At 42.4% G+C, this 17611-nt stretch overlaps 1 protein-coding gene across 1 annotated transcript in view; it reads right to left on the bottom strand.

Moving 5' to 3' along the window:
- LOC146856089 (mucin-19-like) overlaps positions 1–17611 on the bottom strand; it is a gene marked incomplete at its 5' end in the record, with an annotated part of 46450 nt that overhangs the window by 2511 nt on the left and 26328 nt on the right. Inside the window, 4 exons of the mRNA XM_085651209.1 lie at positions 2518–2674; positions 3002–3241; positions 6235–6426; positions 6517–6621. Of these exons, the coding sequence (XP_085507335.1) occupies positions 2518–2674; positions 3002–3241; positions 6235–6426; positions 6517–6621 (694 nt within the window). The remainder of the gene's footprint in view (positions 1–2517; positions 2675–3001; positions 3242–6234; positions 6427–6516; positions 6622–17611) is intronic.

Genomic DNA, 17611 nt, shown 5'->3' with positions numbered 1-17611 from the left:
ACCCATGAATGAGGAACCCTTATATACTTTCACGTTTTCAATGCTTATGCTTTCTGAAGCTGAGATGGGTGTGAGGATCAACCGTTTGCCTGCAATCAACATGTATGTGGTGCTGAGAGACTTTCCCTAGTTCAGCAAGCATATGGAGTCTGTAGTAGTCGAGGCCTGCCGAGGCCATGTTGAGGCACCTACGCACACACATACTGAGGTTCAACCTGCTTGTGGAAGGAGTTGAAAACTGTGGTTCTTCGCTCTTTAATATGAAACGTGTACAGGGTGGAGTTTTGCAACTCTTCTGATAATGGTAGAGCAGGCAAACACAATGTCATTGTTTAAGTTCTGAAATGTATGTAATTCTTGTTATGTACCATCAGTTGTGGGCCATAATGACACGGAATGCCTTCTAGGCCTGCTGAAGTCCTTGAAAATCATGTGCTAGAACTGTTTTCCTTGTGATTATATACTTAACTAAAAATGATAGGCCAGGGGTCATATGTAACAATTTTGCAACTGCAATCCCTATGATTCACAAAAACAAAACCACAGGGATTGCGATTGCAGAATAGCTTGTAGGTATGGTTGAACCAATATTGTGAGTCAGAAGGCTTTTTCTGACTTAACAAGGGGTGTGGAAGAGGTGTCCTCAATTAATTCATATGGCAGGTACCAAGAGCTTGTGGTTGCAATTGTGGTGGCAAATCACTAACAAATCACTGTTTCCTGAGTTGGAGTGGTAACTGATTTGCAAAGTTGAACGAATTCCCCTTGGTGTATTGTGTCAGGAGGTTTTGGGGGGAGGAGAGAGGAGGCACTACCCAGTCGCCTGCAAGTTTTCCCAAACATACATTATTTTTTTTTAGAAAGCAGTATCAGCTCCTTTACGGAGCATGTGCTGCTTTAAAAAACAAAAGTTCCCATTTGGGAATGCAAACACGGGGATAGAGGTGCTGTTCTTTGCAGGCCACTGTCCCTTTGGTTATATCCAATCACAGAGGTTTACATGGAGATTGATGAGATGCAAGAATTTGTTATTATTTGGGATGCAATAATCTGATCTCCATCTATCACATGGTAGTTTAGTTATCCTGGAGTGTCATATGTATCTGGGTCTAATGATCCTGATGGAAGCAATTACTGGCATCGAAAGAATTTCTTGACTGAATTTTTTGGCATCAAGGTAGGCCTCAAGGCTATTATTTTCTTTAACCTAAGGGTCCAAAGCTATTTTGTTCTTTATCCTAAGTGTACAGAACACATTTGCAACTTTGATATCTTTGCTATGCGATTTTTGGGGCATATTTAGATTTTTGTTTAAAAATGACAAGCAGAATGTCACTGCAATTCCATAAGTGAGATCAATATTCAACATATTATTTAACAGTGGTCTACAGAGTTTCCAAACGGCAAAATAATAACACAGTTCCAGATTCTTCGCCTATGTAAATGTCTCAAAAAAAGAGCGAGTCAACTCCTTGATAACCTGAAACCAGGTAAACCAGAGGCTGGCAGCATTTGTTCCTCCAGCTTACCTAGTGGTGTATCCTAGTGGTGTATCCACACCAGTGGGTTTTAGCTGAAGTGCTATTTACAGCACACAGAGCACTTGTCTTAATTATGAAGTGATGTAAAAAAATAGTATACCTAAATTATAAAATCTTTTAAATGTTCTTTCAAATAGACAAATATATGAATTACTTCATATGAAATAAAGGCCACTGGGGATTTTAGTCATCAAGACGTGCAAAGAGGGTCACAACTTCTTTAATGGGAGGTACAGAAAGAAAACCTAAAAGTCTGGACCAAAATGCAATAATTCACATTGGTTTTATAAAACCCATAAAGAAAATGATAGTTTTTACCACCAGGCTTGTAGATACATGCGTATCTTCACCAATCACTGATGTACTAAAAATATATACATAATTTATAATTGTGCCAATTTACAGGCATGAGATCAATTTAACTTATAATTAATTGTATTTTTTAATCAATGAACGCATTCAAAGTGAGGAGCAGACATGTGTCAAAGTTGAACAACTAATGCCCATGACATTGTATAACAATTGCACGGCTATGTATGAGAATTCCACACAGAAGTCTCCCAATTATTTCTAATGTAACACTAAACAATAGTTACCTATGTCTTCATTTTGTAGTGAAAAATGATCGTTTGAGTAATTGTTCAACAGAGCTGATTCATGAATATATTCTTTCAATAAACATAAATTGATTAATTTAGAGCATCATTTGTACAAGTCGTTCCTGTGGTGGCATCAGGCTGCAAAGGGCAATTTATTAAAAAACAACTTTCAGAATTTAAAAAAATATATTATGAGGATCAAAGTCTTGAATTTTGTTGACAAACCTCAAATCTTCTTTAACTGTAAGTCAGAATATGAGAGATATCATTTTGGCATCACCACGTATCCACGCTTTTATTCCATTCCATGTTGATTTGAGCTCTGGATTAAGTACAAATAACATTTCCTAAGTATGAGCAAAATATTTCTCACTTACGGCAACGATCTGGAGTACGCCAATTCACACAGACCCCAGCTGCGTTGCAAGCTTCAGCGTACATCGCCACACTTGTGCAAAATCCTTGATATTTGCCTTCAAAGTCACAAACGCAGGCTTCCTTTATGCAGGCGTCATAATAAGGGGTAGGGTCAACCTGAAAAGTGAAAAAGTGGGTGAGAACCGACCTGTAATACAGTGCATAGAAGAAGCAGCAATTTTATTAAGCACTCAGATGTATGTTAGATTTCATTCACTTCTTCAGACACAATCCATAGGAGAAATGGAACATTTTAGCTCCTGTTTGGTTCCTAATTTCTTGACAGGTAACAAATTACCTTGTTACTATTTGCAACTATGTGCCTCAAGATCCCTTCATGTTCACCCACACCTTCATGTAATCCCAGTCTACATGCTTTTGTAAGTCAAGATCTAACTTGCCATCACAGTTTCAAAATTCAGGTACTCTCTCCTGAAATCTTACCTTTTTATGACAGGCTAGGAACCCGCCCTCCTTGATAAGGGCACACTTTTTATAAGCCCAGTTTTTGCAGTAGGCATTACTGTCACAAGGGTATGCTTCAACTTCTGTATCTTTACATGTTGGGTTGGTCTTCCAGCTGTTTCCAAAAGCTAGTACAGAAGGCACAAGTGACCCATCTCTGGCAATGGAATCATCAGCTCGGTCTCCATTGTAATTTCCGCATACACCACACAATTTGCCCTGGAAGGATTTCAAGGGTGGGATAAGGATTTCTGATTGTTTAGTGTATTTGTCATAATAGCACCTACAGATATAATGGCACAGTTCAACAGATAAAATATATCAGATTCACAGCAAGCTTACTGTGTGCCACTTCTCGCTACATCCAATTTTATAGGAGGACGTGGAAGCAGACAGAAACATATCCTAAAATTATAGCCGACCTGGCTCAAAACAACAGAAAAATACAATTGTTTCAGACTCCCAACATAATACTTATTAGAAAAATTTGGAAACTAGATCTTAAAAATGGGAAACTTCATTGCAAACAAACTTTTAATCAATACTGTGTACTGAGATGTCCCATGGTGCAAGGTTGATGGTTATGTTAGCAAAGGGCAACTTCTTTTTTGCTTCTAAATAGATCAAGAACATGGATCAAGAACATTTGAAAAAAGTGTAGGTGCCACCATATTTTCCTTTCAAACACCATACTCCTTAACACCTGATCCCGCACTATCTCTTGCTCTCCACCCACTTCCTCCAACTTTCCGTACTGGTTTTAATTGCAGCACATCTTTAAGGGAGTGGATATTTAATTTCATTTTTAAACTTGTTTAATTTACATATGCAAAAGCTAGATGGCCGACTATCAGTAATAAACATGAGAAAATATAAACGTGGGCTTCTCCTGTATAAAATGTTGATTAAGCCATGTGATGCCATTGAGGTGCCTACTGTTGTGTCATCGTGAGAAGGGAAATGTGAAGGATTATGGTTTCATAGTTACATGACTTGTGAATTTCATTATTTTGTCGGTTTTGGGTCATAATCATAATGTCTCTTTAACTGAAGTTTCAACTTGGGGTTTGTAAGATGTTTTATTAATATGAGTCAGACTGTGATTCTAATAGAGAGTGAAAATAAGTAAACAGACAGATAGATGCAAAGATAGTCAAATGTTAAAAACACATTGATAGCCTGAGAGAGAAAGACTGATTTTTGTATAACAAACACATACATAGATAAGACTGGTAAACACAGAGCAATAAACTACTGATATATTGTAAAGAAGACGATGAACATTTTAAAACAACTTATATCAATATTGCATGCTATTCTCTTCATTGGGGGTTTCTTGTGTGCCTATAGAAAGCAGAGTCTCTGTTAACTTGGCTAATAATGGGCCAGCCACTGCGCGGCACAACTTGTGGGGCTTTATTAGTAACATTTGATCCTATTGATTTACAAAGATTTTTTTATTCAAATCTGCTAATTATACAGCAGATGGTTGATTATGATGTAAGTGTGTTAATCCATAGTTATATCGAGAAGGGCAAAACCACAGAATTGCGAAATTCTAGTGGCCTTGACTAAAGTAAAGCAAACAAGGCCTTATCCACACTAATAGTTAAAAGGACCCTCCATAATTTAAATCAATATACTTTGTCCAGGGGTCTGGTAAGATGCATTAAAGAATAAACATGCAGCTCATGATGTAATAGAAACAGATTTATCGCTTGATCTACCATGACACTTTGAGACTGATAGACATATTACAGGCCGCATACTGTATATAATAATTACATAGGCCAATCCCATTATCTCTTGTGAATCAGCCTATCAAACAATTTGGTTTGCCTATCTATTAGGGCTATCAGTTGATTAAACCGCAGTAGACTCATGGCGCGATGTACTAAGAGGCATTACACAAAACGTGGTACTAAATTCCACAATTTACAACTTGTCTCTTATTCACTTGTCTCTTATTCACTGATGTGACCTATCTATAAATAGGTTGTGTAGCAAAATCTCCAGTTCCAGGGGGTCAAAGATCGACCTGACTAATGAATAATAATTAGGCAGGTTGCTATCTGCAACATCATGTAATTCGACACTGGTTCGATGGCCCGCAAGGTACAGCAGATCACCATCCCTGTGTCTGAATTCCCAAATTAGAGACTTTTCTTAAAGCAGCCCATTTTCCTTAAAGCAAACAGTGATGCCTTTAAAAAACATGTTTTCAGCTTTGAAGTACATAAGGGCTAACAGGCAGTCGTCTACACCCTAGGTCACCTGACAGGATTCACAACGGTTGAAATCAGTTATTACCTCCCTTGAGGTGTTGGTAACCAATGAATGGTGCAAACACAAATGTGATCACCAACCTGTGTACCACTGTGACTCACAATTACTGGGGGGCTTCCCTTGTTATTTGAAATCACAGGGTTTGCAGAAGTATAAGAGTTTAGTTCCTGGGGCATGGCCCACAGACAGCTTTTTTCCAGGAGTCTGGATTATTACGTGTGGTTAAAAATACATTAGGCCTTAATAAACATTTGCGACAAACATGTTGATGGTATCTATCCACCTTAGTAGGAATCTTTCTCTGACTCTTTTTCACACATCTGTAGCAGGCAAAATACCTTCATTAGAAAACATGATGAGTTTACTCCTACTTTGAGGGGGCACGTACACCAGCCTCTCATGGTCATTATGCAAAAGTGTGGCACATTAGGGATAAAACAGGAGGTAGAGGCTTCATGCATTGATTAAAGCTGTTTTCTGGCACCATTACATTTTACATTGACTTCAGTTTTCTTGACTGTTACTGAGATCTTTGTATTCTAACCTCAGTCTACTCTTCTGTGTCTACACGATCCAGGATCTCAAAGAGTTCAGGCTTTCATTCTTTCTATTCTTTATGATACAATACATCGGCAAAACCTCCTGGTGGGAGTTGGTCCTCTTGCACAATCATTTTAAATTCTGTGAGGCAACATACTTTCAGAGAGTTATTCTGTATCTAGTTTTTCTTATCTTAAGTGTTCCAAGTGTTTAAGTATTCTGGACATGGGCCTTCATTTGTTTTGCTTAGATCCATAGTTATACTTTAAACCTAAGTCAGATCCATATGAAAGAGTTAAGTGTGAGCATGATAAAGCATATGGCATAGCTCAGGTAGATACACTACACATGCAGTGTCAATACGTTTGCTTTTGTGATAGAATTACCTTCCACTTGGGATCCGCGTCCACACTTATTCTTGTATTTTTGTCCCATATGACGTTAATTCCATTTTCACACTTCAAAATAATATATAAACCAACACTATGCATTGTGCAATTACATCCCTCCTGAGGAGTTGAAGTTGAAGTGGTGTTTTCTTCGGTAACAGCGCCATCCTGAAGCACATAAGTCTTGCACTAAAATCGTAAAATCAAAATTTTTAAATTATACATTGCAGAAACCATATATGGGTTCAATTTGCTTTAATTCTTATGTGTCTTCCATACCTGCAGGACAAGCAGGACCTTTCTTGAGCAGGTCATCCCATCTGCACAGCAGGGCACACTTTCAACCAGCACTCTAAAGGTGCCTTCCACATTGTTGCAGTAATCCTGAGATGAGAATGTATAGACATTGTCAAATGAAAATATCATAAAAATGGCATTGTGAGATGGCTTTCACTATACATTATATAGCTATAACATACTCATAAAGATAATGCAGTTTCCCCTGCTTTTCTCAGAGGCTGATATTCACAAATATTTCACAAATAATATGTATATTTACCAGCAATTAGCCCAGCACTCATGAAAAGATAATTTTCTTTTTGCCAAGCATTCATTTTTTGTAACCACACTGTTTCAATTTTCTTAGCAACAAGAATATTTCTCTTTAATGGGGACTACAGTTTTACATTTGAATAACGTGTTGGATAGTCTCGTTATTTATGTTTTAAACTTTGGTAATGTAAAAAAACACATGGACTGATTATATGCTTTTTCTTTAGTTTTTTTTTTTAACTTTTCCAAGTACTTCACACAGATTAGTGAAAAAGTTAAAGGCAATTGTGCAAGCCTTAGTTTAATTATTGGCTAGCCAGTGCTCTAATCATGCTGCACATACACAAAGAAACACATGTCATAAATGAGAGGCACGCTATCCTCAGGTTTTATGGGTTTGTAGGGCCTAGGCCACAGCATTAATTTCTGTTAGGGGACCAAAGGTCAGGAGAGGTATATTACATAGTTTATTCTGATCTGTCTTGCCCTAAGTAGACCTCCCACCCCCCAATGTGAGCCAAAGAAGAAAGGAAGAGGGAGCTGAAGAAGGCGCAAGTAATCCCTTTAAAGTCCACCTCTATATATTGCCTGACCACTAGTGTCTGAAAGACAGCCCTGATTTACACATTTGGATGTTTAGCTCTACTAAAGGGTGCTGCTAGAGGGAAAGGAGCATATACAAAGAGCCAGCTCTTATTTTAGAGCATTAGTGCCAAAGCATTAGCACTAGAAATTTAAAACATAAGTTTTAATTGAAAATGTACCAAACAGGCTTACCCTTGCACTATGTTTGAAAATGTGGTCACTTTGAGTAACTTATAAAATCAATTTCTCGTTAGTAGGTGAAGTGGTACATGTGTAGTTACAATAGGTAAGATCAATGTAACTGTTCTTTTCACATATCACTGTGTGACAGCCCTTCCTGTGAGGGTTTGACATCAATGCTTATGCTAATTAGCTCATTGACTATTTACTTAGGACTTGTTCTCTGCTTTCTGAATTCAAGGGTATGCAGCACAGGCAGCGGCGTAGCGTGAGTTGCCAGCGCCTGGGGAAAAATTTCAAAAGAAAGTATTGCGCCCCCTAAATTGTGGACCATTAGCTCAGGAAGTGCTAACGATCCACGGGTTAGGGGGCGCAATACTTTTTTCTAAAATTTTGCACCCCCTAAGAATTTTGCACCTGGGGCAACCGCCCCTGTGGAAGCCCCACGTAGCGACACTGAGCACAAGTGTTCAGTGTGGGTTGAGCATCACTATACAAAATTACTCTGTGATTTAGCCCTAGCTCTGAAGTCTGGTGCATGCTTTGGCCAGGGAAAATGTTCAGCATCTGGCATCAATGGGGATGCTCCTATCACCTGGAGCTGGATCCACTAACATGTTGTGATCCTTGCTCAAATGTGTAGGTAGTCCTCATGCAGCAGATCATTCTTTCACTTATTCAGAGAGAAATGAACTCCCTTGTGCTAGGACCACATTTTATTTTGGCTGACCAATCCATGAACATGTGAACGAACACATCAAAAGGCTCATTTCTGACCTCTCTCTTCTTTTTGGTAGCACAAAAACCCAACATGTCTACTCTGCATGAGCAAGGGAGTATGTTTTCTAGTAGTTCTCTGTCAATCTGTCAATTTTTGTAAACTGGACACTGAAACATATCTGTGTAGTGATGAAAAAAGGGGCATAAAGCAAGATAATCTGAATAAATGATGCATCAGGAGCCTCCCAATAAGGCCCTGCTGTGTAGACTCAACTGTGTGCACCTGCGGGGGTTAATTCTCAATCTCATGACAAAACCTGGTGCAGTTGTTAAAGACAATAACATGGATCTCCTAAAGAACAGCCAATGACCATATTGACAAGCTGAAGTATATTAAAATGCTGAGTAATGCCTTCAAATATGATGAGTCCACAGAGGATGGTTACCCTAGTCTGGAGACTATTGTCAACTTCATCATAAAATGATGACTAATTAATTGCCTGGCACTGGTAAAACTGAAGAGAAGAACTTAGGTGTCCTATTTAAGAAAAAAAAGAGAATACGGAGTAATGCAGACTCTTGTCTTTCAGAAACAGATAGATTATTTTACTCTTCTGTGGGCTTATTCACAGATATTTCTTTTTCATAAAATGCATTTATCATTAGTGTGCCTTTAAAGATGTCTGGTTATAAAGAAATGACCAGTAGATTGGACATCCTACTTTCTCCAAATAATCTTGATGCAAATAAATTATATTAACATTGCATGCAGGTTTCTATGAGATGTAGAGCAAGCGAAAGGCCAAGCTTGTACGCTAGGGAAATTTGAGTTATTGTGTTTGAACGGTCATAAAGTGTGAATGACTATGATTACTAAAGTAGCATATATCTCTTTTACACACATAGGTTGTAAAGTAAATCAGAAAAAAGAGTTGTACATGCCAGGCACTAACATTGAGGATGTTCAGTCTATTTACAATAGAGGCATTACACAGCATTGCCCAAATGTGGAGCCCCAAAAGCAAACTGATAGACAGTGTGCAGATTTACTAGGCTTGGTATTTTATGGTGGATAGAGGTCAATCACACAATGGGGAGGATGGGAGGGTCATGAGGAATCTGCAGCTAGCCAGAATCTGTACCAGAGAGAGCATTACCAAAGGTAAGTAACTTGTTCTTGAAAGAAACTTCTAGCTGCAGATTCCTCACCTTTTGAATAGTTACCACAGCAATACCTATTCGGAGGTGGGTCTGTGAATGGACTCAAACCAGAAAGTCCTGCAGGTCCGAGCGGGCAAAATGCCCCTGCCAGCAAACCTGACTGTACAAGGAATAATGCTTTGTGAATGTATGGAGTGATGGCCATGTAGTTGCCTGGCAAATGTCTAGGACTGAGACTCTGTGTGCCAGCGCAGTGGCAGTAGCTTTGGCCCTGGTAGAATGAGCACACAATCCTTCCAAAGGCTACTTTTTGGCCGATGGGTAGCAGATCTTAATGCAGCGTAGATCCTGTGTTAGATGGTTTTCTTCTGTACTGTATTGCCTTTTTTTCATTCCAGAGAACCCCACAATGAGCTGATAATGCACCTGTTGTTCTTTTAAATGATCTATGTAGAAGTTCAGTGCTCTCTAGGTGTCCAAGCAATTAAGTCTCTCCTTCTCCTTAGAACGCCGGCAGGCCATCGAGAGTGCTTCACCAGCAGGATGCAGAAGGCCATTAGAACCAGCAACCTCAGAGTCAGTCTCAGGACAATACAGGACTGAGGTTGAAAAATCAGATACAGTTCAGTAACCACCACTGCAGAAGTTTTGCAGTCTATTCTCAAATCTGAACATTGCTGGAGAGGTCCCATTGATGTTGAGCTCACTGTAGAGCCTGCATATGCCACGTGACGTGCTCGACAAGCAGGATGCAAGAAACTATCAGTCCCTGCAGCCTTAGAATTGATCTCACTAGGGCATGGCCAGGCCGAGCACAAAGATGGCCACTCAACTGTGAAGCTCCAGAGCCACCGTCATATAGATGCAGCCTCCTATCGCTCCACTGGCTTCCTTGTGGCAATCACTAAGCATTTAGATGCCTCTTGAGATGCGGTATGGCCTGAGCTGCTTGGGAGTCGGCTGAGTGAAGTGAGTGAGCCACTGCGGGCCGCGCTGCTAGAGGCCGACGCAGCCTTCAGAGGGCCCGCAACGGCAGGGGTCGTGGATGAGCCTGAGGGTTGGGCTGCGTGCAAGGCTGCGGCACTGGCGTAATTGAGCCCGGGGATATCCAATGACCGGTAGGCCTGCGCGGGACTGGGAGAACTATTCCGCAGCCAAGAAAAAGGTACAGCGATGTGATGCAACTCAGCAGCGGGTTGCGGTGGTGAGTGGTCGGTCAATAAATAGCACACAGGTGCCACCGATCAGCGAATATCGGACATAGAGGATGCCCAACCCACCACCAGTAAGAGACTGGAAAGAGATGAACTTCTTCTGAAGGTGGTTGCCTCCAAAGCGGAGGATTTTGAGGCGCGGTTGCATCGGAATAATATTTGTATAGCCAGGGTGGCAGAATCCACGAATACTGGCCCCATGAACATCTATGTCGATCAGCTCCTGGTGGATTTGTTTGGTAAATAAGCCTTTTCCTCGACTTTTGCAGTGGAGCGGGCCCGCAGATCACTTAGCCCACGACCGCCGCCTGGCACACCTTCGAGATTGATTATCACCAAGCTTCTTAATTATCACGACAGAGACGGCGGCTCTTCGAATTGCCCGCGACAGAGGGTCTGTTCAATATCAAGGCATGAATCTGGCATTCTTCCCAGACTTCACTCCTATGGTACAAGAGGCACGCTGCAAATTTATAGACATTAAATGTACACTGCAGAAGGCGAATGTTCGCTATGCTTTGTTGTATCAGGCACGGCTCCGTATTCAGATCAATGGCAAAGCTCATGTTTTTGATTCACCAGCTGAAGCCTCCAGTTTCTCGAAACAGAATCAAACTAAATTAGACCCCCGTGCAAGTGGTGAAGAGGTGGCATTGTCCCAAACAGTGCCAGTGGGCTCATGAAACTCTCAATAGGCTGTTAACCCCTATACAGAATGAATGACACAGATCTCTTGCTGCCCTTTGCCGGCCTGGTCCTGGGCTTCCCAGGGGCAACATGTCAACAGGTTGAACATACATACTTAACGTTATGCTTATATTGGCTGAACTAAGTTTTATCAAACACATGGACCTTTTTGGAGGTCAACCATGGGGGTTGCCTCCCCCCTAGGAGTTCTCCTACAGTTTAAATTAGCAGTTTCTTATTGGGAGAATGAAGTGATTCACTGGATATTGTTTGTTTATTACCTGATGTGGGTGGGGGGTTGGAACTCTGGTTTCTTCAATGTTTTATATTCTAATGTTTATTTTTACAGGGCACTAACAATGTTGCTGAGCATGCATGTGCATATTCTACACATCTTCATACATACACATATCTCACAACCGCATATGCATTACATAGAATGTCAGAGGACTCTCCAACCCACGAAAAGGACGACAGGTCCAGCCCTATCTGACCAGACTCTCTATCCAAGTGGCTTTTTTGCAGGAAACTCATTATACCCCACATTCCACCAATCACTTTGCAGCACCATGGGGGGGAGGAGTAAATGTTTGCTAACTACAGCACCTTCTCTAGAGGAGTGTGCATCTTGATCCGCAAATCAGTTCCCTATAGAGTACGGGAGGTGGTCACTAATTCCGATGGTCGTTACCTCCTTATTACTGGTGTGATGGGTATTGAGACGCATCTACTGATTAACGTATTAACGTGTATGCCCCAAATGTAGACTCCTCTGAATTTTTCCCTAACATATATACACATATATTTCGGCTATCAACAGACATTATACTAATGGGGTGCGACTTCAACCGCACACTAGACCCCTCGTCAGAAACGACGGGCTCATGACAGATCACTAAGCCCCATTCAGTATGGGCACTCATCTCCCTATTGCAGACCTTTCTTCTTAGGGGTGCCTGTAGAGCCCGAAACCCCACCAATAGGGATTATTCCTTCTACTCAGCCCCACACAGCTCTTGGTCCTGTATAGATCATTGGTATCTTTCTGCCAGGCTTATGCTAGCTGTTACCGCAGTTGAATATTATCCGCGTACGCTATCAGACCAATCACCTGTAATCTTGACTCTCCACATTCCCAGTGTTTTGCGTATCCGCATGTCCTAGTGCTTCCCCTCTAAGGCGCTACTTGATGACATGTTTCGTAGCAAGGTCAGAGATGCCATAGTGGAGTATTTTTATTTAAATACTAGCACAGTAGAGTGGCAGGATACCCTATAGGAGGCTTTTAAAGCATACATTAGAGGAGTGAGTATTGCCAAGCAGGAGGGAGCATTGCACTCCATTCGACAGGAGCTTGAGACAATAGAAGGGAAGCTCAGAGAAATCAATGCACAGACCCAGACAATTGACTCCCCCCTTCAGTAAATAGGCGCACAACGCTCCTTTCTGAATTTCAGGAACTCGCGGCACGTGAGGTGAATTACATTGGCAAATATGTGCGAGCTTGGGTGTATGGCGACAGTGACTGACCCAGTCGCCCTCAATATCAATCATCCTTTGTCACACATCTTGAATTAAATAATGGAGCATCGCTCACACGTAGGCAGGAAATTACATCTACTTTTCTCTCCAATTATACCCATTTATAAACCTCACGGGTCTCTCCGACAGGTGACACACTTACTGATTACCTAGCTGAGGTGGCGATGGTTTGGCTTGATGAAGGACAGACCCAATTTCTGCCTGCGCCCATTACTGCAAACAAAATCGCGCAAGCTATTGATGATCTAGATGGTACCCATGCTCCGGGCATGGATGGACTGATGGACATATTCTATAAAACCTACAAGACCCTATTAGTTCCACTTTTGCTGGAAGTATATGCAGGGGCCTTAGAGGAGGGATCCCTCCCCTCTACCATGTGAGAAGCAGTAATTACACTTCTACTTAAACTTGACAAGCCTCCTCAATGCTGCACCTCCTATAAGTCCTTATCCTTGTTAAGCCAAGACTATAACAATTGAGCTAAAGTTCTTGCTACTCGCCTGTCCCTACTGGTGTTTTTGCTGTTCTTAACCAAATCAATCCTGAACTTTCCGCTGCAGAGATCTAATTGGACGCTGAAAAAGCATTTGACTCGATGGAATGGTCCTTTCTATATGCCACATTGTGGAAACTGGGAGTGCCCACAACTTTTCTAATCCTATTCGCCTCCTCTATACAAACTTGACGGCCCTGCTCCGAGTACATGGCGATCTAACCAATCAGTGCCCGCTTACGTGCGGCACTAGACAGGGGTGTCAGCTATCGCCCCTACTATTTATCATTGCTATGGCCCCTCTTGCGTGACATCTGCAAGAGTGACATTTACAGCGCGGACTAAGATTTCACCGGGGACCACTGTTGGCTTCGTTCTACGCAGACTACGTGATGTTATTTGTCCCAGACCCCAAACTAATCTCCCGCCTTTGTTACGAGAGGTTGTGAACTGGAATAAATCTGAAATGTTCCCACTAACAGATTCCACTGCCCACTTTACTTTAGACTTTACACTATGGTGGTGCATTGATCCCCCCAATATGTGGGCGTTTTCCTACATCGAAGTCCTCCGGAGATTATCCGGCTCAACTATGGGCCCGCAATTGATAGACTATCAACACAAATTAATCCGTGAATTAAACTCCCTCTCTCAATTGCTGGCAGAATTGCCACTATTAAAATGGTAGTCTTGCCCCACTTTCTTTATCTATTCCTCAACATTCCCATAGCTCTCACAACTAAATTTTTTGATACACTCCACCGTTTGCTTATTTCATTGGTATGGGCTGGCAAATAGCTGCACATTAGCTGCGGGACCTTGACTATGCTGTACCAGCTCGGGGATTTTGAGTTCCAGACCTTTACTTATATTACCTGATTGCGCATGTACATTTTGCATACTACTGGTACCACCCCAATGCTAGGCTCCAGTATCTGAAGCCAGAGTGGTCACAGGCTCACCCCTGTCACTCTCTTCTATTATACCCTGCGGCTTACCTAGGAAAAACAAACATTGCAAACCACATACTGGGCCTGGATCAAGTTACAAAGATATCTAAATGCTGATCTTCTGTACTCCCCACATATACTGTTGCTGGATAATCCTTGGCTACCTCTAACAACAGAAACACTTACCAAATGAACTTTAACCCTGTATGGACTACAAACTTTAGGTGACCTCTTTCACAACACCCAGTTGTGCACTGTTGAGGACGTAACAATAGGTCGTGACGTGTCCTACTTGGACAAGTTTATTTTGCATAGATTGCAAAACTCTATACGTCCCGTGCTCCCATCTCCCCCACGGGAGCCGACAGAATTTCCCCCACTTACATTAGCTATCACATCAACTAGTGGGGCCCACCTAGTTTCCCGGCTCTATTATTTATCCTTATCACTCTGACAAGCAGTTGGAGCGGGGCCTAGGGCATAGGAAAGAGACTTGGGATGCCCCTTACTGGACCAGACGTGACTGTATTGCTGCAAGCAAACACAGTATATCTCTAGCAATCATCGGCATAAATTGTTGCATTTTAAATATTTACACAAAGCATTTATCACACCTCACCTGCTGCCAAAGATGTATCCCATCAAATCACATAGTTGTTCCAGATGTGCAGTGGAGTGTGCCGATTTCTCGCACTTGGCGTGGAACTGCGCACTTATATTGGCATACTTGGAGGAGATCTATCACCATTTGTCCCAGATGGTCGAATCCGAACTACACCCAACCCCACTGCTGGCCTTGTTGGGGTATATCAAGCCTTTACAGGGAGAAGCGAGGCGATTCGCTGCTATCGCTCTGCTTCTTGCTGAGAGGCAGGTCTCTTAACATTGAGGGGGACCCACAGTTCCAACCGTGAAGGCTTGGATTCACAACTTAACCTACTGTGACACTACTAGGGATACATATGCCACATTACAACCACCTGCCTCACGACCCAAAAACATATGGCAACCATTGCGGACTTACTTATTGCTTCACCCTGAGGAGGTTGAGTGATTGTATTGAAACCAAATTAGGCCCCGATAGTAAACATGTATACAGGCAATGCACACTTGCTCAGTATTCCATTTATGCCACCCTGTGTATTTTCAGGGGGTCAACAGATGCTCCTTTCTAGTATGAATACATATTGACGTGGTGGACGATGTAGACACAGGACCTCGATCTCTGAATCTCCATTTCATTTCCTTTTAGTGCTATACCACATGTAACTGTTGCCACTTGGCTTTGTTTTCTTTTTTGTTTTGTATGTGTAGATGTGTTTTATTGCCACTTGTAAGGTACTCTAGGTACTGATGCTGCATATGCTGGTGCCATTTATTATGTCATTTTTGTTAACCCTGTATGCTTTCCTTTCCTCTCTTCTTCTTTGCTCTCCGTTCCCAGACCAATAGGTATTTATTCTCTGTTGTGAAAAAATTCAATAAATAAAATATTTTAAAAATTCAATAAAAAAAGAATTGACCTCTCTGAAATCCAGTATCAAGGCTGAAAGATCAAGATCATAGCCTGAATGTCTGGACTTTCTTTGCCATGGGAAAGGCATGAAACCAAACGATGTCCAGAATGACTCCAATGAAGGGAAGTGTCTGAGAAGGAGTTAGGTGTGGTTTTGGCATTTTGATAGAACCCCAAGCATTACAGGAAGTTTGCTGTAGTCTGGAGGTTGTTGAAGCCTGCCTGCCACAACCATTCATCGAGGTGAGGGAAGACCGGCTACCCTGACAGCTGAAGGGGTGCTGCCACTACCGCCATCACTTTCACGAACACCTGAGGGGCACAACTGAGATCAAAGGTGAGCACGGCAAACTAAAAATGGTCCTCTCCCACCACAAACCACAGGTAGCGCCAATGAGTCAGCAGAACTGGACTATGGAATTAAGCGTCTTGCAGGTCCAACGTTACCATCCAGTCCCAGGGTTGAGGCCAGACAAGACCTCTCTCAGTGTGAACATTTTGAATTTCTCTTTCCATAGGAAAACATTGTGAGGGTGCAGATCTAGAATAGGCCAAAGACCTCCATCTTTCTTGGGCACCAGAAACAAGCGGGGATCACAACTACACCCTACTCCTTACACCAGTATTCTCTCTATAGCCCCTTTGGCCAAAAGGACATGCACTTCCTGCAGCAAAATGGAGAGGTAGCGCAGATGGGTCAGCAGAACGGGACTATGGAACAAAGTGTCTTGCAGATCCAACGTTACCATCCAGTCTCCAGGGTTGAGGGCAGACAAGACCTCTCTCAGTGTGGACATTTTGAATTTCTCCTTCCATAGGAAAACATTGTGAGGGTGCAGATCTAGAATAGGCCAAAGACCTCTATCTTTCTTGGGCACCAGAAACAAGCGGGGATAAAAACTACACCCTACTCCTTACCCCAGTATCCTCTTTATAGCCTCTTTGGCCAAGAGGGCATGCACTTCCTGTAGCAAAATGGAGAGATGGTCTTGTGTCAGTGGCTATGTGGACGGTGGAAGGTGCGGCAGAGAAGGGAGAAAGGCCATGCTGTAATACCTGCAAAAAATATGTAGGACCCACCTATCCGATGTGATTACTTGCCTGCCCAGTAAGAATTATGGATTCTGCCTCCCACCGGGAGGCTATGTCCCTTCAAGGCCATGCTAAAGAGGTTTGGCAGGTGGTGCCACAGGGGGGGTGGTGGGCTAGATGGCATGCTGACCTTGGCCGCAGGAGCAGTGAGCATCATGACCTCTATTGCAAAACTTCTGGCTACCCTGTAGGGGTTAGATAGGTTAGCAGTAAGGAACGCCTCACCCAAAGCCGCAAAAGGAACAGTGGAACTTTTGCAGTTGGTGATGCATTGTGGAAAGACCCATAGTGAGAGTACTAGCTCTGCTTTCCCTAAAGCACTCTAGGGCAAAATCAGCTTTCTCCCTGAACAGGTAGGTCCCATGAAAGCACAAGTCCATCAAGGAGGACTGGATGTCCCCCGAGAACCCAGTCGATCATAGCCACACATAGCGGCGAATCGTAACAATGGTGCCTATGGCCGTCCCAGTGGATCGGTGTTGTCCAAGTCACAATGAATTTTAATGCCTGTACGTCATTGTACCAGTTGTCCTCTTGGTGGGGCTGACCAAACTCATAACCCAGGTCACAGTCGTAATTCAAATCAGTCCCAAAAAAGAAATGCAAAGAGTGTTGCTGAGCCTATGGTAGTTCATGGGGGTAGGGGATTGGCCCCTCAGGAAGACTCAGCCTCGATGTC

The sequence above is a fragment of the Triturus cristatus genome, chromosome 4_1 (genome assembly GCF_964204655.1).
Source record: "Triturus cristatus chromosome 4_1, aTriCri1.1, whole genome shotgun sequence".
In the NCBI taxonomy this organism is placed as follows: Eukaryota; Metazoa; Chordata; class Amphibia; order Caudata; family Salamandridae; genus Triturus; species Triturus cristatus.
This window is presented reverse-complemented; position numbering and strand designations above follow the sequence as displayed.